We start from the raw sequence: 27,699 nt of genomic DNA, 5'->3' as shown, positions 1-27,699 counted from the left end.
GAACATGATAAATTGAGGAAGACTTCAAAATCCCCCTATTGAACTAGATGAACTCACGGTAATTGTTAAAAAAAAATATTAACAGAAAGGTGCCCGTTGTATGCTGCGGATAAAAAGAAATAAGCGCGGGCATGGTCGGTGCAAATATCTGTATTTGCACAATACAATTTTTCCTTTTATTCAAGTTCAGATCTTTTCAAATAAACTTATGTAGCAAAAGTGTGTCACAAAAAACGCGTTATATTTGTATATTACGTATAAAAACACTTCGTACCGATCAATTTAAATGTTTACGTTTATTAAGACTTCGATAAACGATTTAAATTTTTATCTTCGATCTTATCCCGAAAATGAACCAATTAAATTGTGTCATTTCTAAGCAAAATAAGATTTTGATTGGCCAGATCGATCGAAAAAGGCGATTAATTATTGAAATGGGCTGTAAGTGAACAATAAAACAACTATGTAGTTTAAGAACCAAATCTTACATTTTTCCCGTAAGACAATGAAGGTTGTAAAATACTGTTTCCCTCGTTTATACTGATGCCTGCACCGTAAAGGATATAACAACCAATTTTATGAGTAATAATGCTGTTTTAAGGTTCGTAAAACACGATTTATATATTTTTCATAAAGAAATGTAATAACTTAAGGCTGTCGAGGGGCCGCGTCACGAGTCACGACCTAATGAACAAAAGATTACGAGAATTTGAGCGGCAGAATGGTATGAAAACATTTATTTGTCATTAGCAGTCCACACGGTTGTAGACGAATAAATATTTAAGTAATCCACAGCATATATTCGTGGGTATATTGTACGACCTAACATTCTAAGCAGTTTGTGATAAAAGTAACATAATTTGTAAACAGTCTTTAAAAATGTAAACTGAATATATCAAAACGAAACAAAACAACCATAAGATAAAAAAATCTGAAAACTGTTTAATTTGTAATGTTTGTATTTGTTTTTTGTTTTAATTTTGTTTAGTATGTTTTATTTTCCAAATTTTTATATATTAGATTACTGGTTTTCTTTTATTTAGTGTAAGCAACGTTGTAACAACTAGTGGCTGCCCTAAATAATAATAAATATGTATATACTAGGCAGCAACCAACAACATGATTTATGTTCAAAGAAACGTCAAAGTCTATTCCATTTATCAATCACATCTCGAAGTTGTATTAACAAAGTTTTCCTTTTAATTTTGCTGACATTCAAAGTTGGTTTAAATTAAAATTAGCGAGACCGTTTGCCCTTTAGATTCCCGCTCTAGTTTATTTTTTAATTTCCCATTGGCGCGAACCAACGTCGAATGCTTGATCGGTTAGAAATGTCATAGAATCCATCACGACGTTATTGATTTAGCAACAAATTTGGGTCAGCTTAACGTCATATTCATTCCGAACAGCCGATAACTTAGAATTGGTGCTTTTTGCTGAATTTTATATGAATACATATAGTTTTTTTATTTATTGGTATTACTTAAACGTGATTAAAAACGACTACAGCATTTGAAATACATTCTTATTCATTACTAGCTTTTGGTCGTGGCTCCTCGCCCGCGTGACAATATTTTCCCGGGATTAAAAGTAGCCTAGAGCACTCAGGAGTTCCTTTTAGTGGAACAAGTATCAAAATCGGTTCAGTAGTTCCAGATAGCCCCTACAAATAAACAAACGTTTCCTCTTTATTGGGTTCATAACGATTTTCCATACTAGTTATTTGGTTATTAATATTAATATCTTAAATATGTGAATACAATCGTACTCATCTAAGATCATTTCATCTATACCTCATCATCGTCTGGTAGGTCTCTCATATGTGACAGTCCCCCTGGGTAGGTACCACCGTAATGTCTATTTTTGCAGCTAAGCAGCAGTGTCTAGTCACTGTTGTGTTCCGGTATGAAGGACATTGTAACCAGTGCTAAGTACTACTGGACATAATAAGACTTAACATCTCATGTCTCAAGATGGCGAGCGCGGTGGAATACCAAACAATACTTTGTAATTAAAAGTGTTGAATGGTCTTTCTATTGTTTATGGGCAGTCGTATCGCTTATCATCAGGCGAATGCTGAACGAAGCTCGTCTTGTCATTCAAACAAAAAAGGAACTTCATAAGTATATCTAAATCATGTTGAAATTGGACTTACATTACACACCACATCTCTAATCAATATAATTCGCATCGTCTTTCTAAACATCAATTTCACTAAAGCCCCTCGAATGCTCTACAACACACGTACCGACAATAAAACATGGTACAGACTGGAGAGTTGGGGAGCAAGTATTAATAAACCTTTTAGCGAGTACACGCTCTCTAAAAGGCGGGAAAGTACATAAGGTGCGTTGGGGTAAAATCGGACGCTTTTTCGACGTGTTAAACAGTCTTCTCGAATTATTTTTTTACAATAATTCTATAAGAGCTATCATAATGAATCATTAACTTAGCTATATGTTATTAAATATACTAAATGGTATATATTTTTTCAATCCCTTATATATAACAGTTAATGTTTTATAGGGCTTTAAAAAAGTACCATACTTTTAGAAATGTGTGAGAAAGATAGGACCTTCACAGGTATAGTTCGGACTACTATCTAAAATCGTCTATGATACAAGGATTCTAAAATCCATAAAAAGAGCATATTCTGATCTAGATATTCATTTATAAACATTCAAAAAAAATTATAAATTTCGTAAGATATTTTTAGAAGCGAACTTTGTTTTTTTAATAGTTCTAGGCATACGATCATACCCCACATAAGTGACACTGTCGATATTTTTAAAAGTATTCGAAGAAATAGTACAGACACGTGTAAATAAACAATAAATTAACCAAATCGACCATTCATCTGAGCTAAAAAAAATACACAATTACTGAGTTCAGACGTTTTCGTGTATAAATTTTGATAAAAACATGCAATATTTTACAAGTGCTAGATCGAACGATTTTTATCCGTTCTTTAACGACAAATAATTGTATGGGTAAAGATCGGATCTCGGGGAATATACGTGTTTCGACAAATTTCAATAAACAAGTCACAAGATTTATTTCCTTTATGATAGTATATACCTAGAAAATTAATTGAAAACAGTAAATACTCAATTAAAATTAGGCAAATTCTTGCATGGGGTTAATCCGGATCTGCCAGGGAACGACAAAACATCGATATTCTGTTTGTTAGCACCGTAAACATTATTTACTTGACGGATTCAATCATGTGAACTAGTGGAACGTAGGGTACAAGATGGGGTCGCAGGTAGTGTTGTCCGAAAACAAAAAATATAACACAGTTACGAGTTATTTGATTTATACGATGTTATACCTCCTACGATCTTACCCCAACGCGCCTTACATAAACGAAGTCATTTATATGTTATGTTATGGGAGTTTGGGGTGATTTAACTTTAGGTAAACGTATTGAGGCAATGTTATACCATAAGTGCGTTGGGGTTAAATCGGACGCTTTTTCGATGTGTTAAACAGTCTTATCGAATTATTTTTTTACAATAATTCTATAGGAGCTATCATAATGAATCATTAACTTAGCTATATGTTATTAAATATACTAAATGGTATATATTTTTTCAATCCCTTATATATAACAGTTAATGTTTTATAGGGCTTTAAAAAAGTACCATACTTTTAGAAATGTGTGAGAAAGATAGGACCTTCACAGGTATAGTTCGGACTACTATCTAAAATCGTCTATGATACAGGGATTCTAAAATCCATAAACAGAGCGTTTTCTGATCTAGATATTCATTTATAAACATTCAAAAAAAATTATAAATTTCGTAAGATATTTTTAGAAGCGAACTTTGTTTTTTTAATAGTTCTAGGCATACGATCATACCCCACATGAGTGATACTGTAGATATTTTTAAAAATATTCGAAGAAATAGTACATACACGTGTAAATAAACAATAAATAAACCAAATCGACCATTCATCTGAGCTAAAAAAAAATACACAATCAGTGAGTTCAGACGTTTTCGTGTATAAATTTTGATGAAAACTTGTAATATTTTACAAGTGCTAGATCGAACGATTTTTATCCGTTCTTTAACGACAAGTAATTGTATGTGTAAAGATCGGATCTCAGGGAATATACGTGTTTCGACAAATTTCAATAAACAAGTCACAAGATTTATTTCCTTTATGATAGTATATACCTACAAAATTAATTGAAAACAGTAAATACTCAATTAAAATTAGGCAAATTCTTGCATGGGGTTAATCCGGATCTGCCAGGGAACGACAAAACACCGATATTCTCTTTGTTAGCACCGTAAACATTATTTACTTGACGGATTCACTCATGTGAACTAGTGGAACGTAGGGTACAAGATGGGCTCGCAGGTAGTGTTGTTCGAAAACAAAAATTATAACACAATTACGAGTTATTTGATTTATACGATGTTATACCTCCTACGATCTTACCCCAACGCGCCTATATTTGAATAGATTTTAGCACTAGTACCATATGGAACCAAAATTAATTTAGAAATAATATATTTGTACCAGTACACTCGTAGGGCAATATTAATAAAGCAATCTCATCTTTGAATAAGATTAAGTAGACGTTTAAGGTATTAAACTATTTATTCAACAAAGATTGAGCTGATATGTGCTTGTTGTCAGCTCAAAATACATACTGTGACTTAAGATACCACTTAAGCTGTTGTGGATACACAGACCGATCCCGGAACGCGATACACTTACGTGGGCCACTACGGCACGTTTTACACCTTGTGTACGGTGGTCGCCATCCACATATAAAATATATCCAACCATTAGCAAATGTGTTGTAAGATATAAATATGTACGGATTATATTTTAATTTTCGCTTCTCTGGATACGTCATGCATCACTACTCACTGTGGCATGCCAATGTACACGACATGTTAAAATTTACATTTACCGTAATTACGAAACTTTGATTAAAATATTTGGCGTGAAAGAATTCATGAATTTTTATAACTAACATTTTCAGTAATGTAGTGTGTTTATATTTACTAATGATATAGGATATTTTTACCCGTATAAAAATGGCTCAGTGACACTTCGGGTCATGCACTGACTGTGAAACACAAAGAGGTGGATTCTATTCCCGAACGAAGCATTTACATGACCCATTTTGATGATTACATCACATTACATAATCATCAGTCTCATCGCTCTCATCAATCAGATTTAACAGTATGCCATTAAACAACATATAAAAACGTCTAAAATTAAAAAGCAATTTAAGCAGTACTTCAATCTCACTCACTCACTACGAGTATCGGCCCCTCGACACTGCGTGTCCATTTAGTTAATTCGGTGGACATTAAGACCTTTATACGTTTTTAAACTGGTTGATGACACTCTGAACTTATGGTTCATTCAATGTTTGATTGAAAGTCGATTCAATCATTCATCATCGATTCAATGAAAGTTTAATGTCGACCAGTTTGCATAGTACATAGAAAACCATTTATTAAGTATAATTCATAGTTTTTTCATTACTCAATCTTAAACGTTATTCATAATAATATCAGCCCTGTATTACATACTGTCCCACTGTCCAGCACGGGCCTCCTTTACTACTGAGAGGGATTAGACGTTAGTCCACCACGCTGGCCTAGTGTGGATTGGAAGACTTGACACACCCTCATAAATTCCTAATAGAGAATTTCTCAGGTATGCAGGTTTCCTCACGATGTTTTCCTTCGCTGTTAAAGCAAGCGATAATTTACAAAGAAAAGTTAGAGGTGTGTGCTCTTGGGATTTGAACCTGCGGCTATTCGTCTCGGCAGTCCGTTCCACACCCAACTAGGCTATCGCCGCTTGTTTATGTTATTAGCGTTATTCATAGATAAACTAGAAGTAGAAAAAGTCATTGAAGAAAGGCGGCCATTAATAAAAATACTAAAACGTTATGTTTGGATCGCGTTTCATTCACGCTGATTTCGACTCTATCACCGGAAACATATGTCACCTGCATAAGCTCCCAGCTTCGCGTACTGTCTAGAGAATACAGTGAGTTGTGGTTACCGTGCGGCGAGCCGGCCTTGTCCCGAACTAGCCGAAGGTCACCGCCTCCATCCCTCAATAGCATAATTGCTTATTCGGTATACCGACGGAATTTAAAGATCCCTTATCAGGATTTGCTGGTATATAAGTACTAATAAAAAGCCTTTAACAAAATACAAATTCGGCAAAATTAAGAACACCTAGTAATTGTTTTATTTTATAGGACAAAAGTATAAACGAGGAAGACCGACACTATCAACATACCAGAGTAAGCGTCAATGCATTCCATGTCTTTAACATGAGAATATAAATTTCTAATAACTATACCGTGACAAATTTCAGCCATTAATTTTTATTCTAATGTTTTAATATTATCAAAACAAAATATTCAGGTAACTTTACTGACCTATCTCACGATAATAAACAACTACATTTACGAATACAAACAATATATTTCGGGCGCTAGAGACGAAGAAACGGCCGACCTCCGCAACGGAACACGATAATCATCCCATCTGGATACCTGTAGCGCGTCATATTAGCTCCATTCAGAGCCCGATTAAGCCTATTGAGACCTTTTCTTGTTCGTAAACACGGACCTTTTTTGGCTCGATAATGTAACAGGCTAATTTCGTATCCTTGGGTGGCGAACAAGCTAATGTTCGTAGCTACGAATGGTAAGCGATATACTATACCATATTATTTAGTTTCGGAGAACGGAAAATTTTAATATCAATTATTTAATTTTCCATTTATGTATGTCTTCAGTGTGATTCACAGATGTGAGCAAAATATTTATTCTTTTTATTATTTTTTTTTTCAATTGCTGATTATGCAGTGTAACGTGTCCACCAAGTTTTTTCTTTTTTAACGTTTCACAACAACACAACTTTTGAATCCAATCTTTGAATTAAAATACATAGAATACCAAATTTCCATATCTAAAACAACAATATAAGCAGTTCCTTAAGAACTTTTACCAAAGGCTCAAAGGAAATTAGATTTACGTAACTTCATATAACATCACGCATTTTATCCCCGAAGGGGTATGCAGAGGCGCCACTAGGGCACCCACTTTTCGCCAAGTATGTTCCGTCCCATGATGTGATAGGGGGCGAGCCTATCGCCATATCGGGCACAAATTCCAGACTCCGGGCTGATACTGAGCAGAAAAACCCAAATATCACTTTGCCCGACCCGGGATTCGAACCCAGGACCTCAGAGCGCTATTGTACCGGACGTGCAATACAACTACGCCACCGAGGCAGTCGTAACTTCATACATGTTTTATATACAGTTAGGAAGTCCTGCGCCGAACTTTCAGAGCTTTCATCATTGAATATTCCTACGACGGTTTGCTGAATTCATGATGTTATATGGAACGTGATAGGAATTCTGTAAATGGGCTATTTGTATGGATTTTGGACTAAGGTGTGATTTCGTTTCTTTTAACATTTTATTTTGCTTATAACTCCGCGTAGCAATCTTTTCTAAGTATGTACGATTTCAAACAACACCACAACTTTCCCATTAATATTCCAGAAGGATTCTTTCAAGGAATCGTTGCAGTAATAGAAGTCTGAGGACATTAATGTAATTACAATAATTGACACATAAGTATAATATATTTTAATTCCAGTTCTACGGTATATCATGACTATACCTCCATACATATACTAAAGCCCCCCCCCCCCCTTTAGGTGAGTACTGAATTTTAAATAACATATTAAGTAATGTCAAAGTATAACAGCATAAACATATGTTTTAAAACCTGTACCAAGCCATAAAATACATTTAACCAACACACAAATATCGATTGGAGCTTACGAGAACGCATGAGCGATCCGAAAGTTATTGTTTTAAACCCATTTGCCGATATTAAGAGCTCTGACCCGAACTTTCGACCTCGATCGTTTAACAAAGAACTTTTTAATTTTTGCACGATCAATTGTTGACAATGGTGGCGGGAAAATGACTGAAGGTTTTCGTCGTAATTGATAGCATGCAATGGCGTAACATAGCTGAGATAGGGTGGGGACTTAGTGTTTTAGGGAGACAGCAAAATATATAAAAAATAATATTGAGAATAAGGGGGCGCGGGGGAGGGGGGTGTCACTTGCTCTCTTAACAAAAAAAAACTGCAACTAGCATGTACTAGTAGTAGCGCACGTGACATTTTGGGGCGGCAATAACTCACGTTACGCCTTTATTAGCATAATATGGTATTCTTAAGAATATAGCTGTTCAATGGATGGTAAGAGTTACAATTTGAACAATAACAGGCCGGCGTAATTTCTTTCATTACGCCGCCTGATGTGACATCATCAGGCGGCGTAATGAAAGAAAGCGCTGGCTCTATTGCCATGCTATACCATGCATGCCATGCCATGTATATGTAGAAAGGCGTCTTGGCTGCGGTCTCTATAATAAAACTACGATGCCCAACATAGCAAACCATTCCAAATTTACTTATACTCATATTCATTTTCCACAAAAACTTCATAACAAAATTTCATCATCTAACCTCGTAAATATAAAATACCTATAAAATATATGTTTATTATTATACTTAGTCTGGCCATAAATACTGTTACACTTAATTATAAAAAAATATTACATTTGAATTTCGAATCTGTCATTTTTATACGATTGTTCATTGTGTTTTCTCATTTTGGCGCCAATACATTGTAAAATATTTTGCGATATTAAAATGGTGTGGGGTGATAAAGAGAACCGAATCGCTGTGATAGCATTACACAAAGTAGGTATGGAGCCAAATGCAATTTTTAAAACTCTCCATACACTTGGTATTAGTAAAATGTTTGTGTACCGGGCTATTAATAGGTACAATGAGACCTCCTCTGTTTGTGACAGAAAAAGATCTGGCCGTCCACGTAGTGTTCGTACGAAAAAGGTGGTCAAAGCAGTAAGGGAAAGAATTCGAAGAAATCCTGTCCGAAAGCAAAAGATTTTATCTCGGGAAATGAAGATAGCACCTAGAACCATGTCGCGTATTTTAAAAGATGACTTAGGACTTGCAGCCTATAAGAGACGCACTGGCCATTTCTTAACTGATAATTTAAAGAAGAATAGGGTGGTAAAATCGAAACAACTACTGAAGCGGTACGCAAAGGGAGGTCACAGAAAAATTTTGTTTACGGATGAGAAAATTTTTACAATTGAGCAACATTTTAACAAACAAAATGACCGTATTTATGCTCAAAGCTCTAAGGAAGCTTCCCAATTAGTCGACAGAGTGCAACGTGGACATTATCCGACTTCAGTGATGGTTTGGTGGGGTGTTAGCTATGAAGGAGTGACTGAGCCATATTTTTGTGAAAAAGGTATCAAAACATCGGCACAAGTGTATCAAGATACCATTCTTGAGAAGGTAGTTAAGCCCCTTAACATCACCATGTTCAATAACCAAGTATGGTCCTTCCAGCAAGACTCGGCGCCGGGTCATAAAGCTCGGTCCACGCAGTCTTGGTTGGAATCGAACGTTTCGGACTTCATCAGAGCTGAAGACTGGCCGTCGTCTAGTCCCGATCTTAATCCGCTGGATTATGATTTGTGGTCAGTTTTAGAGAGTACAGCTTGCTCTAAACGCCATGATAATTTGGAGTCCCTAAAACAATCTATACGATTGGCAGTGAAGAATTTTCCCATGGAAAGAGTGCGTGCTTCTATTGATAACTGGCCTCATCGTTTAAAAGGACTGTATTGCAGCCACTGGAGACCACTTCGAATAAGCTTTTTATATTTTTAATTGTTTTATATTTATGTATTAAACTGACACACTGTAAAAGTAATAAATGTTATTTGCAGTTAACAATTTTCTTTTTTCTTTATTACAATATTTATGGCAAGACTAGGTATATCTAGTTATATTTTAGGTGCTTACGTAAGTAGACTGCTTAAAAATCAGGAGATATCTTCCGAGGTGCCGTTCGCATTATGTATAAATGTTTATTAGAGCTATATTATCATAAATTCATACCACCATGTCAGCGTAAATTGTAATGTAAACAAAAAACTTAGCGTTAACACCTCTATATTAGGGTTTGTTAGAGTATTCGTATGTGAAGTAATAAATGTTGATCTCACCCTGGCACGGAAGGCACCTGATAGTGTGTACTTTAGTTCAGTAATGTACAGACGGTTATGAGAATTATACTATGTTATCATCAGAGGTAAAGGGTTCATATAACCCGTTTCCTTTAACTGGTAGGTCTCTCATATGTGAGAGTCCGCCAGGCTAAGGAGCAGTGTGTACTCAATGTTGTGGTCCGGTTTGATGGACATTGTAACCAGTGTAATTATTGGATATAATAAGACTTAACACCTCATGTCTCATGGTGTTGGATGGTGTTTTTACTGTTTATGGGCGGTCGTATCGCTTACCATCAGGCGAATGGTCAGCTCGTCTCGTTATTTAAAGCAATAAAAAAAACCCTTCAGCTTCCCTTTTGTAATTTATATCTAATTATAATTAGAATTTGCGGACTGCATGTATGCATTAGTACGTAAATGTTGTTTCAGGTTCCCTTTCGGAAAATTTCTTCGCCACTGCTAACCACATCACGCTCTTATAAATGTTTTCTTTTATCCATAAGTTCAAACTTATACCTAATGTATTTTTTTTTATTTGCCAGTGTGTGATAGATTAAGATCTAAACAACAACAAACAAATCATACTATCTAGTTCGAAGTAACCACAGTTGACAAAATATTACATCGGACATAATTTCCATTAAAGGTTTATACAATTTGATTTAAGTATGCCAAAAATAAAGACGAATGAATGAAAAATGATACAAAAAACTTTAAAAACAAAAAAACACTTGAGAAAAGCAATAACCAACACGAGTTCTTAACAATGAATTTAAACCAACAGTATCATATAAAAATGATACAAGTCTGAATTCATAAAACAGATATTTTATTTTTAAAACTGAATAGATTGTCACTGAATATATTAATTTTAAAGATCTGAACACCTCATTGTATAATGTGGTCATTCAACGGCGAATTAAAACCATTTTGCTTCGGTGGTTACGTACTACATTAAACAGCCTGTAGACATACGATTTTAAATGTGGAAGTAACTCTCGCTTACGCTTTTACAACTGGATTACAGAATCGATTTCGATGAAATTTGCTATGGAGATAGTTTGAGATCCCTAGGCTACTTTTAATCCCGGGAAAGTATAAAGCGGGACTTTTACTCCGGGAAAACTTACTTACGCGGGTGATGCAGCGATCAAATACTAGTGTATACACATTTCACCTATTCCTCCATTTCATTGATTGTGTGTATGTAAAGTACTGTTTGTATAGTTAGTAGGTATGTACATGTTTGAAAGTGGAGTTAAATAAATAAACTTCAAAATACTCACGTATCAGACCTGCAACAGCACACGGAGTGGAAGGTGGTCGAAACAGCGAACAGCAGGCATAACGCCAAGCCGTACACGACCGCAGCGATGGCTTGCGGTGCGTTCACCGACCGGGTGAGCAACTCCCGCGCGCCAATCGACGCAGGCGCAACGCATAGCGCGTGTGTGCATACGTTCGCTACGTTTTCCACCTGCATGGGGAAATTGGATTATGTTATTTTGAAATTAAGAAGTAAGATCAATCAATCCGTTGTATTATAGGTAAGTATGTAAAATACGCGAATTACAATTAGGTACAATATCTAGGGGATTGAAGGTGGCAGACGCTCAGAGGAGTCGTGTACTGTAGAGATTGTTATCGAAATTGCTCAGTGGCAATGCTTGCTTCCATAACCTGATAATCTTACTCATAATTTAGTTTATAGGCTTATAAGTATCAATCGGCATGCGGCATCATTAATTAAATTTCTGCCGCTCCTCGACTAATCATCAAATTTATCAGAAACAGACAGACAAAATGAAAACACATAAACATATCTGACGAGGTATAACATGTCCCCTGGGAAAAAGAAATTAATGAGCCAATATCCCTTGGCCTTCACGAGTTATGACCCCAGAATGGCTCCGACGTTTAGTACATTAGCCGCTAGCATCACCTATCCAGAGGTGAAAGAGAACACATTTTAATGTTATAATAGTTATAGCCCTGTTACTTATTTGATGATTTAGCATTTATTGCATCTATATATATAAAAGAAAGTTGTGTTAGTTAAACTATTTATAACTCGAGAACAGCTGAACCGATTTGTCTGAAAATTGGTGGGGTAACTTAGGACCAAGAGACGGACATTGGGTACTTTTTATCCCGTTTATGGAGATAGTTTAAGACCCTGGGAAGGCTCTAGGCTACTATCCCGGGAAAATATATAGCGGGACTTTTATCCCGGAAAACTCCTTCGCGCGGGCGAAGCCGCAAGCGAAAGCTAGTAAGGAATAAATGCCAAGTCATGGTAGCTGTAATTAATGAGTCTTTGATATTTGGTGATTATTTCAAGTAGTAACGGTTGTAAGAGCTATAAAAATACTGCGTATTAATATTCACAATGCACATTACAACAATGGCGGCATGCTTTTGTTTTCCCGCCAACTTCAATGCAGAATAGTTGTTCACCTGACATAAGAATTTTAATATTTTACCTCAGTTATTTTCTCTCAAGCTTTTCTCATAATAAAGAATTTTATATTTTTTAGCATAGGAATGCTCTAAAGAGCAATGAATTTCTAAATATATTGTACCTATTTTGTTTTATTACTATTTCTTGAGATACGGTTTGAATTATAGTACTTATGCATTCTACTCATTTTATTTCAAATAAGCGAAGCACTACTTAGTAATTTTTATTTAAAATCACACGCCCAGACGTGCAAAAAGGCGTAATTAACAAACAGCAAAACTTGAGTCACTCTCAAAAATTACACGTTACAGAACATAAATAATTAACAACTACTCGTCCGAGTTGTAATCGCGATTGCGGAATAATTATACGACGGCAACATCCTTTAGTCGCGTGACTGATGTAATGTGGAGTACACACGCTCCGAACAGTTCATTCAAAATTAACTAATTGGATATACTTTGACTTACGATAAACTAAAATACCAGGATAAGTGCGAGTTGGTTTCGAGCACTGAGGGTTCCGTACAAACTTATAAGATAGGTACAATTAAAAACATCTAACAATATTGCTTACTTAAAAGACAAACTAGTTTAAAAAACCAAACTTTACTTTCGATCCTTAGACGCGGTTATTGTACTAAGTGGAAATAATAAGTTTATAATAGTAAATTCGTTTATTTCTTATTAAGGGGCATATTTACGGTTTTCAGAGAAAGTGACCCATTAAGGATTCCTTTTGAGATACGATGCCCTAAAAATGATACCAATATAAAAATTATCATTATTATGACATACATATTACATCGGTAACAATTGTTACGTGAGACAAATTCTCTGTTCGAAAATGGTGCAAATAGTACCGATAATTTTATTTGAAATGAAATAAAATAATTTATTTGTACTTGTAAAGTGTTACAAATTATTTAGTACCCGTCAATATGATGTTAACCATCAGTTTGGAAATCAGTTCTTACCAGTGAAGTACAGGCAAGAAACTCTAGTGTTGTTCTTTTCATAATCAGTAAGCTATAAACTACAGTGACAAAAAAACGTTATTTTTATTATTATTGTTTGTCAATGTGAAAAAAATCAACAATCTTTTTCTGTGCATCTACCGTAGCGATTTCCCGACCGTGTGTGACCAGCATAATTATCGCGTTCGAATTTCACGCATCAAGTCCCCACTGCCACGAATGTCCAACTCGTTCGTTTGTTTTGAAAACAAACACGCATGTTTACGTTCAGCGATTGCGTTCCCTATTCATTACAACTGTTTGACCTTAGATAAGATTTTCTCTTTTATATAATCGTTTACAACTACATTTTTTATATTACTTAATATATTCTCATATCCTGTTTTTGCTCAGGTAGGAATGGCTTGTTAGTTATCTGTTTTTTAATTTCTCACTTAAATATTGACGAATGCTTAATACACATACAAATGATATGAATAATTGCGCAGACTTTAATAAATATAATTATTACAAAGCTCATATTGAACGAACAAAGGTCGTCATATTTTATTAACATCGGTAATCATAATTTATTATACATGTTATATTACGTATGAATGAATCATTTATATCTATAACACCAATAAGCATTTTATACCTAGACATATAGGTATCTCCGTGATTTTATTAACGCATAGCTTTTGACCGCGGCTCCGCCCGCGTGATAAAGTTTTTCCGGGCTAAAGTTTTCCGGTATAGTCACGCTATATATTTTCCCGGGAGCCTATGTTCTTACCAGGGACTCAAACTATCTCCATACCAAATTTCATCCAAATCCGTTGGGTAGTTTTTGAGTTTAACGCGTTCAGAGAGATAGACAGATGCGGTGGGGGACTTTGTTTTATAAAATATATATTTTTTAGATTTTTTTTAAGAGGAACATTTCTGTCATACATATTTCTTTCGTAACTATAATCGTTTACGCAGCGCACAGAATAATCTCTCAAAAGTAATCATTTTTACCGGTTTTTGCAACAGTTTTCATTACTGCTCTGCTCCTATTGGTCATAGCGTGATGATATATAGCCTTTCTCGATAAGTAGGCTATCCAACACTAAAAATATATTTTTTCAGTTCGAACCAGTAGTTCTTGAAATTAGCACGTTCAAACAAACAAACAAACTCTTCAGCTTTATATGATAGTAAAGATAGATAATTCGTCGGTTTTAATTATAAAACACGCACTCAGACTTTATGAGAAAGTATTGATATGTTTTAATCCTTTTAACCAAACCGTTACGGTGTCGAGAGCCATCATAAAGTAATTTGCATGCCAGAGTTTTCCAAAAGAATATCGAATTTACACAAAATAGGTATCTTACAAAGAGTGAGACGCCAAATTGGTAGAAGTCCAATAATTATCATCAATAATACCTTTACCTAAAGATACCTAAAATAGATTTTATATCTTATTATTATTATATGTACGTATGATTTTAATTTCATTTTGCGCAGAAATGCATGTTATTGTTGGCTCACTATTATAAAGTCTCATTTTATATTTGATGTGCAAATTGAATTGTGTCAAATGATTCTAAGCCTTTTTCAGTAAACATTTTCAATAATCCAGAAAGATAAATAAAAGCAGAACTATAAATTATTGTCTTCTCTAATTTTTATCCACATTAAAATTTTTCATTTCAGTTTGGAACACAAGTAAACATTAACATATATCCAGCGGTATAGCAAGAAAATATAGTCATAATTCCTATAAATAAATGTTAACCAGTGTAGTTTATATAAATGCTATCCCGAGGGAACGAAGCTTAATCTCGGATTAAAATCCTATGCTGCAGCTGAAGCTAAGCTGCACAGCATGCAGCAAACGGGTATTCAAACGTCCTCGCTTATTAGTGTTTCTACAGTATAAATGTTGCTATATTTTCGTTCGTTTCACGTATAGAAATAAATATACAGGGTGGATTTTAATTCAGTTTTTCTCGAAAATTATTCAGTCAATGACGAATCTATACTATTATATAAAGCTGAAGAGTTTGTTTGTTTGTTTGAACGCGCTAATCTCAGGAACTACCAGTCCAAATTGAAAAATTCTTTTTGCGTTGGATAGCCCTTTGTTCGTGGAGTGCTATAGGCTATATATCATCACGCTATACCCAATAGGAGCGGGGCAGTAATGGCTAATCTCAGGAACTACCGGTCCAAACTGAAAAATTCTTTTTGTGTTGGATAGCCCTTTGTTCGTGGAGTGCTATAGGCTATATATCATCACGCTATGACCAATAGGAGCGGAGCAGTAATGACTAATCTCAGGAACTACCGGTTCGAACTGAAAAATTATTTTTGTGTTGGATAGCTCTTTATTAGTGTAGTGCTATAGGCTATATATCATCACGCTATGACCAATAGGAGCGGAGCAGTAATGACTAATCTCAGGAACTACCGGTTCGAACTGAAAAAATCTTTTTGTGTTGGATAGCTCTTTATTAGTGTAGTGCTATAGGCTATATATAATCACGCTATGACTAATAGGAGCGGAGCAGTAATGGCTAATCTCAGGAACTACCGGTTCAAACTGAAAAAATATTTTTGTGTTGGATAGTTCTTTGTTCGTGGAGTACTATGGGGTATATATCATCACGCTATGACCAATAGGAGCGGAGCAGTAATGGCTAATCTCAGGAACTATCAGATCGAACTGAAAAAATATTTTTGTGTTGGATAGCACTTTGTTCCTGGAGTGCTATAGGCTATATATCATCACGCTATGACTAATAGGAGCGGAGCAGTAATGGCTAATCTCAGGAACTACCGTGTTTGAACTGAAAAAATCTTTTTGTGTTGGATAGCCCTTTGTTCCTGGAGTGCTATAGGCTATATATCATCACGCTATGACCAATCGGAGCGGAGCAGTAATGAAACATGTTGCAAAAACGGGGAAAAATTATTAGTTTTGAGAGCTTCCGTTGTGTGCGCTGCGTAAACGATTAAAGTTATGCAACAATGATGTATGACGGGATTATTCCTCTTAAAAAGTTCTAAAAAATATATTATAAAACAAAGTTCCCCGCTGCATCTGTCTGCCTGAACGTGTTAAACTCAAAAACTACCCAACGTATTAAGATGAAATTTGGTATGGAGACAGTTTGAGAGGCTCCCGGGAAACTACTACTTTTATAACGGAAAACTTTAGCCTGAAAAACTTTATAACGCGGGCGGAGCCGCGGGCAAAAGCTAGTGCAATATACAAAAAAAGGCCATATGAATTAAATTTCACACGAAATAGTCAGACTTCCCTAATTTATTTTGCTTATAAAATGAATACAGAGTTGTTCTACATTATATGAATAGGTGTGCTCGGGGAACAGTGAATTGAAGCCACCGTGTAGGATGAACGAATTAAAGATTCCATTTTTTAAATGCTCGCTTTTATAATTATAATTACTTAATACCAAACTGTTCCTATTTTTTCGAATACAAATCATCAGAAGCGCCTTAGGTGGAGGCGAACCAGGCAAGGCTCGAGGCATCGAGCGGTGCCTAGAAGGACCATTTTATACGATCTTACCGACGAAACTATTAAAAGCGGGGACCTTATTTCCGTCGCCCGGGGCACCACGTCGTTTTTTTTTTGGTTTCGACTGGGGCCTCGCGGCGGTTATTTGTAAATCATAAAGATTCTGAAGCTTCTCAGTTAGTAGTTCGGAACATTATGGGCAAACTGTCCGCTTAGGGCTTAGGAAGAGAAAGACGGATACGTCTTTACAAAACAACTTACTTATATATCTAAAATATGGCAAATAATATACCTAACTACTGAACTATTGTTGGTCAGAAAACACTGAAAAAAGTGTTGCTGTAACAAAAAATGTCTAGGTTAAATAAAGAGAATTGTAAGTAATGTCGTTCGCTAATGGACATTATTTTATTGTAGCAACAGATGCGATGTTCGGGAACATAATATAGGTATATTTCGTCCACTCATTTTAGCATAAAACTCCGTCGCAAACGCATTTAGCTCCACAAGGGCAATCAAGGGAGTTTAAAAATATTTTTGAGACTTAATTGCTTAATCAATGTAACTAACACAATCGGTACCCCTTTTTCAATGTAAATCTAAATTTAAACACACACATCACGCCTTTATCCCCGACGGGGTAGGCAAAGGTGCAACTTCGGTACTTCGTTTCGCCTGAATATTCCGTCGTATGATGTGATGGGTCTATCGCCATATAGGGCATAAATTTCTGTCACAGAGTAGAAAATCCTCATATGACTTAGTAACCCTGGATTCCAACCCATAACCTCAGAGCGGTGTATCGCGTACGCAATACAACTACGCACCAAGACAATCAAATTTAAAAATGTATTTAACTCTAGTAATATTTAATAATAATGTGTTTCTTATATTCTTCGCAATCCCTACGATTATATTATTATAGTTTATAAACATTATTTTCAAAATACCAGTAAATAAAAATGGGGCCGGTTCGTAACAGCGACATTTATATCTATTTATACCATTCAACAGGATTTATTTGCTAACCCCAATTTTTTTCCGTCTGAAGATAATCACGATTGGTAGGTATGAGTTGACACTAATTACAGATTACACTTTTAGACCCACTGGTCTATGGCGAAGGGTCCATATACCCCGATTCCTGCAGGCTTTCCTTTCGTAACTTATGTAAATCTAATCTTTAATGGATTGATTTGCAAACCGCATTTATGCCTACTAGTAGTATCTAATTCTAGTTATGTCGGGTTCCCTTTTGGAAAATGTCACCCTTCACGACTGTTTCAGACATTCACCAGTAGCTAGCTGTCTTGGCGTAGATGGAGGGTAGTGCCGTAACTATATCCCATAACCTAAAACTTCGCCCTGATCTGGTCATTTTTGCGTTCCTCCAAGGTCTGTACCCGCGCCGTCGCTGTGACTGCCCTAATTATGGTACTGATTTCGGGAGGGGTAAGTACAGAGCGGCTAAAAATATAGGCACTGCCTAACTTGACAAGAACTACACAAGTTTCAAATGTTATGTGACCCACAAACTGATATTGCGTATTTATGCATAAGTATGTACGGAATGTTATTCTTAAAGTAGGACAGGGTCGCGTCAATCTTTTCGAATGTTATGCTAACGCGGGTGTAAATAAACAAAAAACTATATGTTTGTGCATTATTTGCGTTCTTTGTTGTTGTTTTTTATTTATTTGTATTAGTATTTTAAATTGACGTTTTTTTTATAATTACGAATACCTGGCTGTTGATCATTTAAACTTTTGAAATTTGACAAAATAGAATTTAGGTGTTGCAAGTTTAGAAACAGATATTAACTTAATCATGAAGCTTTTTTATTTTGTTGATTATTGTTATTTATAATGAAAGATTACAATTTGTATACACAATTTGAACAATTAATGGATTATTTACATAATGGATATTCATTAAAATTATACAGTAGAGATAATTAGTTATTACAAAAAAATTGTCCCAATGTCTTTTCCATATTATCTCCTAATTTATTTTAAAATAATATAAAGGGGATAATTAAATAATAATTAATTTAGTACCTAATTTAGTAGTTTAGTAGCTTGACATCATCCTTTAAAAGTTATACAAAATTGCACTTATGAAATTTAATCAACAATACTCAATAACATCACAGGTAACTTATTTCAATTACTTTAACTGTCACTTTTTAATATGAGTTTTTGAGCATAATATGCCTCATATTCTTTTCCACAGGAAGAATAAGGGCAAGTTGCCTTTAAAGTTACCTGCATTCAAAGTAATATGATTTCTCTAGCATATATTTTTTCATTCTATCAATTTCAGTTTAGTAGCCAGTAGTGGACTTATAGCCTTTAATTATGAGGATAAGATTGTGCAACAAAAAGAAATTCATAACTTGTATGTATGTAACATATTGTAAATCATTTGTTTTAGCGCTGCTTGAAAAACAAAAAGATGTAAATGAAGTATTAACAACAAATAGTTTTAAAAACTCCTGTAAAATGTACTTTAGAATGCTCTTAGCAGGATAAAGTTTGCATTGGAAAAACTTTATTTGGGGATACAGAGTTTCTTGAAATTCGCAAACTCTGTTCAACTTATTTTTCTGAACTTTTTTTTAAAAGATATTCAATAATCACATTAAGGCTCATAAGCCTTAAACATAAATTTTAAAATGAATTTTATTTTCTACAAATTTGTGAGACAATATTATTATAAACAAATCAAATCACTGCCTTTTCTTATAAACCTACAAGTATCAGTTTCTAGTTAGGATAGATCCTGGTATTGTGGGTAATTGTGCTTTTATAAAATATATTCCTAAGAAAATCAAACAAGTTTAAACAGCTTTTAAACTAGACGTAGGTTTAACACTAGGATAATGCACTTAATGAAATATAAATAAACTAAAATAGAAATAAAATGTTTATGTTAGTAACAATTTACAAATACAGCAAACAGATATAAAATAAACGACTTACCGTGGTCGGAACGTAAGCCTTGTTGGAAGTAGCCCGTTCATTCATCCACTTAACGCTCTTAAGTCTCTCCCAGGGAAGATCACAGTGGAAATAAATCTTACTTTCATTGAACTTAGATTTAAATTTCATTATTATCACAGAAAACAAGCTTACTACGTCACCCATTTGCACGTTTTATCTGTATGGGAGCTATATGTTAAATGGTCATGAGACCAACAACAGTACGCTTAATCTTATAACGATGTTAATACTCATGTTAGTAATTCAATTTACATTTTCCGTTTTCATATACATTTTGCGCTCGGCCTAGCCTACAACCACCTCGGTCGATGCGATTTGACAGAATGACAACAAGTGTCAATGAAACGTCAACAGAGTTGCGAATGGGAATGAATAGTTGAATGATATTAGTAACACAGATTATTAATTATATTCTCAAATTATATATTTTCTACACAGATTATTAAATTTTTTGTGAAGAGTTCTTATTTTTTTTCTACACTACTTTCTTCGACTAAAATAATATCAAAACAAAACACACATAGATCATCGAGTAAACTCAGTATAAATAATGCATTTGTACACTATTCACCAGTGGTGCCAACAATGTTCAGCGAGCTTTTCGCAAAGTTCCCCTAATTTGAGGCAAAAGACATGCCTATAAGCCACCTATGGTCATATTTTTCACATTAAAAGGACTCATTTTATTTGCTTGACTTGAAGTACTAAACTATTGATATAGGTTTTACCGTTAAATAGATATATTGGTACTAAAATCTAGTTCACTAAAATAATTAATAGTAACTAACAGGTATTAAAGATTATTTCAAATTCTATACTTATTATCAACTGACTGGAAACATAAAGATTCCGAGGTTCCATTCAAGGTTTTGTTATTACAAATATATAATATAACAAATAAAATCAATATGTTTGTGAAAAAAATGATTTAATGCTTTTATTATATCAGCAAATTATTATAGCATAAAGAAATACATAAATACATAATTTTTCTACTTATATGTAAGTGATCATGAACAGTGATTAGTCTTATACATGTCTGAGACATACTACAACCAATATTCTTCAAGGATTTGTGCATATTATCAAATTACAATATTTTATATCTTTGCTATTATGCTTAATGATACAAATTATTTATTTCACATCAAGAATCACTTATACAGCTAAGGCTAACAGGCTAAATAAATATGGAAACATCATTTAATTGACTAGAAATTGCTCTCAAACAACTGTAAAAGCCGTTTTATCTCTGCTATCCTCGCTGCCTGTGCTTGTACCGGGATCATGGCTTGAGACACCTCTTCACCCTTTGCCAGGATAGTGTACATACTCTTTATATTATTATCCATCGCATCACAAGTCTTCCCAACGGCATCTTTATAAACTTCCATATTCTCTGCAGTAAGAGATGAGTTAGAATGCAATATACTCGACAAATTCTCTATAAGGTTATCAACTGACTGTGCTATCTTTTGGGCTTCATATTCAAGATCATGCAAAACTGTTATATCAATTTGACCAATCTGCGGTGCTAGTATTTGTCTGTACAGTTTCCCTGAAGGCGTGCTGGAGCGCGAGGCACTCGAACTACCAAACACTGGAGTCTCTCCCCTTTTCGCTATTGGACTAGACAGTTTAATTTTGAACTCTAAGTCATCAGCTACATAGTGTGTCATGTCGCCCTCGTAGCGTACGTGTCCGTCCAAATCTAGAGGGAATTTATCCTGTTTACGATTCTCTGATGGTAGGTCGTAAGGTCGAGATGGTGTGATGGTTTTATCTGGATCCCCCGATTGGCCAGGATCGGAATGAAAGGATATTTCGCTGTAGGAAGCAGTCATTCGCGCCGATATTTCTTCATCCATGTCAATGTCTTGTTTATTTGTAGCGCTGTTTATGTCTTTATCTTCTGATGGAGACATTGGCGGGTCTTGATTTTCAGACATTTTGAATTATACAAAGTTAAGATCGTATTTCTTACGTATTATTTTTGTTACTTATGTTTTATAATTTTCAAATTGCATAATCTGTAGCTTGCCGAAATAAACACGACCTCATTTGTTTATCTGATATACAGTTGTAAATTTTACAAATAAGTAAACATTTATTTTATGACAAATGACAATAATATATTATATGGAATGTCAACTTTGATGACAATTGGCAGCTGAAATCTGGCAAGTAAAGATGCCCTACGTCATGATTTGAGATATGAAATGATTCAAACATATCGATCTATAATTCTTTTTTGATTCTTCTCATTTTAAAATTCTCAAGTGAATCGTTGCATGTAAATAAGTAGATCCTTGGAATGTATATAAAAGTAAGCAAAACAGACAAAAATATTTAAAATTTATTTATGTTGCGTTCATAAAGATACGAACCGGTGTAAATACATGTATGTCGCACCTTCTATATAGTAATTATATTTAAAATTATATATGTTTTTGTTTGCGGTAATGAACATCGCCATTTCTAGATCATATTAATGAATTTATATTTTTATTATGCATATCTAAATATTTCACTCAAGTTGCTAATAATTATACTAATATTATTATCTCTTATTTATTTACAGAAGTGGAAGTCCCAAAAGAGATTAAAATATTTGTACTATTTCTTTCAGAATGATACGACCCTACGAGTCGTACAATCGTGTGTACGGGCATAAAAAATAATTCAATGTATTTTATGAAATTGTTTTATTCTTTCAATTTCTAATTTTCATGTGAATGCTTGAAAAAGATAGAAACTGGCTATTTTCTGAGTTAGAATAGGTAAGTTCACGAAAAATACTATCATCGATCATGATTGTAGTCAATGGTCAATACACCTTTTGTATCTGAAAAATGTCAAAATTGCGGGAATTTTTGACAGTTGTCAATAAAAACACCGTGATTTGTAATTTTCATCTGAATTTCTTCGAATTTATCGATTGATCAGTTGATAGTTGGTCTAATTTACCTATATTTTATAAATAAAAGTGTTTATAAGAAAACTTAGCTTGCGATTGGTGAGTTTGTTGTTTCAAGAAGTAGTTGAGAACACAAGTACATTGTGCGTTAACATGGCGCTACGGATGGACATGTGCGGCCGATAACGTTCGTCCTTTGTCGTTTTATACGCTAATCTAAATGTAAAACTATTGTGTTTGTTGATGTTTCATGAGCTTATAGTGTTTGTAACGTTGTAAGGTTATTACATAACGGATTTGCCGTGTCATATGTAGAAATACGATACGAATACTGCAATGGTGAAAACCCGTCGTAGTAATGGAGAGAACGGGGAGGTTGACGATGAGAATTACACTGTAAACGACGGGGGCAGCGTCTCTGATGAGAAGGTGACACCCACTAAAACATATTACGTGCATATTGTGAATTCTCCACACTTGTGCTTCTGTTGAAATGGTTTTGAGCCAACTTCCTGTACCTATTATTTTGGAGTTTCCTGCGATTATAGCATGAGCTTTTTAGTGTAAGAATGTGATTATTATGACGAGCGATGATGCCTTTTATTGATAACTTATTTGTAATGTGTTCCTTGAGGGATACAGGCTGCCTTTAAATAGATGGAATGTTCTTTGTGAAAATTGTACATGTGTCACTATTGCTGCCAATTCAGTGGTTATATTTTGTTATTTCAATGCCTTTGCTAGAATATTTTATTTCTAGAAAGTACTTGGTCTATTTTATTAACCATTAGTCATTAAAATAAGGAGATTTTAAAGAAAAATAAGATGAAGTTTATATTTCAAAACAGAAACATAAATTCCAGTTTTATACTTGGATATGGTAAACAAAATGGAGGTCTGATGTTTGAAGATGTATTTGAAATTGTTATGCAATAACATATTAATTTAATTCTGTTCTGAAAACAGAAGGAAACACCTAATATTACACAATTCATCTTGAATTAAAAATGTTAAGTTTTCAAATACATTATCATGATGAGTAGGTTTGCCTGGCACCGCCCATATAAAAGTATGTTCCCAGAATAAAAATAGTTGAAGCATTCATCTTACTGTACATAATAGAATTGTTAGATTCTGAACTTTAACACTTGCATCTGAACTTGTAAGCTGTTCCTATATGTAGACATGACTAAACATACTTCACTGTTTAGAAGATATTATGGAGTAGGCTAGTATGAATAATTGTTGCTGATGTGGGTGGGGCTCTTTAGTTAATAGTATATTGGCTGAACTTCAAAATTCTCAAATCAATATGTAAATACTCTTTGGTAGGAACAGTTATCATAAGAATAATTGCATTGCGAGTTACATACAACAAAATCAATCGGATGTTATATTTTTTCTCAGGATTTAATGTCATTTATTAAGTTTTTAATCCATGAATTGATTGTCAATCGATAAGCAGCTACCGACAGCCCTTGAGATCAAAATAGTTTTAGGATTTTATCACAGTTTTTCATACTTAAATTTTGAACAAAACTTTTGGAAAACTGCACCCTTTAAGGTACCGACTGAGGTGTTTGTCGTCCAAAAAGTCCTAGTTACAATATCTAACTACATTTAACAATTATACTCTTTTTTACAATTACGCCCTTTGAGAGTGTGTTTAATGAGCATGAAATAAAGTCTATTTTTATTAATAATTTTTTGTCACCTTGACAATGGGAATAAGGAAAATAATGTGTTCATGTTTGTTTCATTTTTGTAAAGGCAGCAACAATGTGCTAGAAGATATCACAATAATAAAGTCAATATATTTTTGTCTTATTTAGAAGTTAGTACAGTAGTTAGTAGTAAGTTGACAGTATGGTTTTATTAACAATATAAAATTATAAACTATTAAAAAAAATCTGTTAGATTTTGTTTGTTTTAGTTATCACTGATTTTAATAAATGGTCCCAATTAAAATTTTTTGATCATTTGCAAAAAAAAGACAATCAGTATGATTTTTAGCATGCTTACTAAATATGATTTACTTTGATCATTTTATTCTTTGAGTTAGATCTAAAATAAAAATCATCCCATAATAAGAAATAAATAAAACTTATAGCATTTATTATGTTTACAAACTATAAATATGATACAACAGCATGAGCAATATATTATAACTGGCTTTTAAGGCATATTCTTAGCATGTGCTTACAATTGAATGTCCCAATAATATTTAGGAATATGTGATATATATGAATCATTCAGCATGGGATGAATGTGGTTAGTCTACATTTGATTTGAAAAGTACAATGCATGTGTTAGTATGTTTAAAGAACGTAGTTTTTAAGTTTGTATTTTCAATTCTTTACAAGACCACTTTATTATACAATAAAAATTATATTTTATCTAATAAAAAAATTTCAAATTTAAATTTTCGTATACATAGAGAATAAAAGTATTTTTTTTATTAGCTAAGAAATAAATTCATCTATTAAAAGATAATGAGCGATAATGTAAAAATATTGTTAATTCAGGGGTCGAATTGGTCGCAACGCGAATTACGAAGCAGTCAATATAAAGTCGAGAGGAAAAGGAAAATCGAAAGGTGGCCGAAGAAATGTATGTATTGTCTGCAAGTTGTGTTGTTAATGTGTTAAAATAAATTAATATTTGTATAAATTGTTTGTACAGACAGCCGCAGGCGACGGGCTATTAAAATGCCTAGACTTGTGTTCCCAGAGAGTGATACCGAACCAGAAAAATATTCGAGGAGGTAAGTGAGATATTTTAGATACATTTTTGTGTTCTCAGGGTCTTGTTTAAGTCATACTTGGCTAGCTTAATAGATTTTTAGCCTTGCATTTCCCATTTAGTACTTAACTAACATTTAAAATTTACAAAAACTGCCAACTAGTAGTTTAAAGCCGTTTTCAAGAAACGCTTTGAATCTTAATCTTCGATTCGATCCAGAGAATAAACTAATTAAAATAAGTCATTTGTAACAGGTCAAAATATCTTTGATTTGGTTGGTTAATTTTTGTGTTGGATTGATAAAACGAAATATATTTAATGCTTGAAAATATATGTAATATTTGGCTTATTACAGAATTTTTCCAATTTTTAACTAATTTCAATAAACCTGATTATCTAACCCATTGCTTACATTGCATTTGTAATAAAGACGAGTTGATTCCTTTCAGATCGCGTCAAGTGCGAGTGTTCTTTGCGGACGACAATGACTCTACTAACAAATGCATGCGGATTCGCCGGAGCCGCGGCCCTAGGAAGAACTACGTGGAAGACAGTGAAGACAAACCGATACAGGACAGTGAGTAATGCTTTATATAGTGAAGTTATTAGCACACATACACTCCCGCCTGTTACCTTTTAGGGCCAAGCCACGAAAACTGGCCAAGTGGTGAGCAGGGCGGGGCGCTGCATAGCGGCTCTGCTTATAATGCTCTGAGCATCCAATCTGTTCCCCCGTATATCTATCTCACTCACTCTTCGCTGCTGACACAAAACCGCTCACGGTGCCGCTCGGCTGGCAACTTCGTGGTTTAGCCCTAAAGCAGACGATCACCTAGTGGGTGCACTACGTGATCTTTTCGCCGTGAGTATTCCTTCCGATAATGGTGGCGAGCCTATCGCCATATCGGACACATACTCCATACTCCAGGTTGATATGGAGCAGAAAACCCAATATCACTGTCCGACCCGGGATTCGAACTCGGGATCTCGGAGCGTGTCGTACCGCGCATGTTATACAACTATGCCGCCGAGGCGGACAGCAAGTACGGTATTATATAGCTAATGAATCTGCTAGCATTATGAGATAAACGATGACCGACATTCGTTGTTTACTACTGTTTAATCTCATACATTACCATTCACGATACTGAGTTAGCATTATGTGAGCTAGCCAGCTAAGTGTCAAATGCACATAGTTTTTTGTGTGATAATACAAGACGCGACGCAAACAACAGTTTCGGCGGCGTTGTAAAAATAATAAAGCAAAAAAACATCAAATAACGCATTTATTGTAAAGCATACCAGTGGATATTGATTACAGTAATTAGTTGAGAAAACAACTGCATTTGTGTCATAGTTGTCACGTATCCGCGGTGAATGCGTGAAGAAATCGCACGCGAATGTCCAGTTTAAAGTCTAAACATACCCGATATTGTGTTGTAGTAGTACATGCTTTTTTTTATATGCACACAGCAAAATGATCCCACTCCACCTGATGGTAAGTGGAGTAGGGTCCAATACAATGTCGACTGCTGAGAGATGATTACCCCTCAGCAGTACAAGTTTAATCCGCCTGACCATAAAGATATGCGTAACTTTACAAAGGTTAGATGGCTGGGTGCTGTAGGTATTTCCAATTTGAAGGACTTAAAATGGCGATTGTCGAAAGCTGGCGCGTATAACATTCGTAAGGTGGTGTCATGGCAAACAGTAAAGAATATACCATGATGTTTTGTTTGCACAGTGTGTAGTCACTGTTGTGTCAGCCAGTGTAACTACTGGATATAATAAGGACTTAACATGTCATGTCTCAGGATGGCGAGCACAGTGAAATACCAAACAATACTTTGTAATTAAAGGTGTTGGTTGGTGTCTCTACTGTTTAGGGGCGTATTGCTTACCATCAGGCTAATGGCAAGCTTGTCTTGTCATTCAAAGCAATAAAAAAAA

At 34.5% G+C, this 27,699-nt stretch overlaps 3 protein-coding genes across 5 annotated transcripts in view; 1 reads left to right on the top strand and 2 right to left on the bottom strand.

Annotated features, from left to right (window-relative positions):
- Positions 1–20,414, bottom strand: part of LOC115444398 (monocyte to macrophage differentiation factor) — a 54,872-nt gene extending 34,458 nt beyond the window's left edge. Inside the window, exons 1-2 of the mRNA XM_030170164.2 lie at positions 20,070–20,414; positions 11,424–11,614 (exon numbers count right to left, since the gene is read on the bottom strand). Of these exons, the coding sequence (XP_030026024.1) occupies positions 11,424–11,614; positions 20,070–20,234 (356 nt within the window). The 5' untranslated portion in view covers positions 20,235–20,414. The remainder of the gene's footprint in view (positions 1–11,423; positions 11,615–20,069) is intronic.
- A 718-nt stretch (positions 20,415–21,132) lies between these two features.
- LOC115444389 (BLOC-1-related complex subunit 6) lies at positions 21,133–22,247 on the bottom strand. The gene has a single exon (XM_030170153.2). It carries the CDS (start codon positions 22,037–22,039, stop codon positions 21,302–21,304), a length of 738 nt encoding a protein of 245 aa, XP_030026013.1. The 5' UTR covers positions 22,040–22,247; the 3' UTR covers positions 21,133–21,301.
- A 703-nt stretch (positions 22,248–22,950) lies between these two features.
- The window catches only part of LOC115444368 (ATPase family AAA domain-containing protein 2), a 30,153-nt gene continuing 25,404 nt past the window's right edge, over positions 22,951–27,699 (top strand). For 2 of the 3 annotated variants that reach the window (XM_037437112.1, XM_037437111.1), the window contains exons 1-4: positions 22,951–23,436; positions 25,533–25,617; positions 25,690–25,771; positions 26,199–26,326. In XM_037437112.1, the coding sequence (XP_037293009.1) occupies positions 23,344–23,436; positions 25,533–25,617; positions 25,690–25,771; positions 26,199–26,326 (388 nt within the window). In that variant the 5' untranslated portion in view covers positions 22,951–23,343. The remainder of the gene's footprint in view (positions 23,437–25,532; positions 25,618–25,689; positions 25,772–26,198; positions 26,327–27,699) is intronic. The other variant, XM_037437113.1, reaches the window with a different exon arrangement.

This window comes from Manduca sexta, chromosome 10 (genome assembly GCF_014839805.1).
Source record: "Manduca sexta isolate Smith_Timp_Sample1 chromosome 10, JHU_Msex_v1.0, whole genome shotgun sequence".
NCBI lineage: Eukaryota > Metazoa > Arthropoda > Insecta > Lepidoptera > Sphingidae > Manduca > Manduca sexta.
This window is presented reverse-complemented; position numbering and strand designations above follow the sequence as displayed.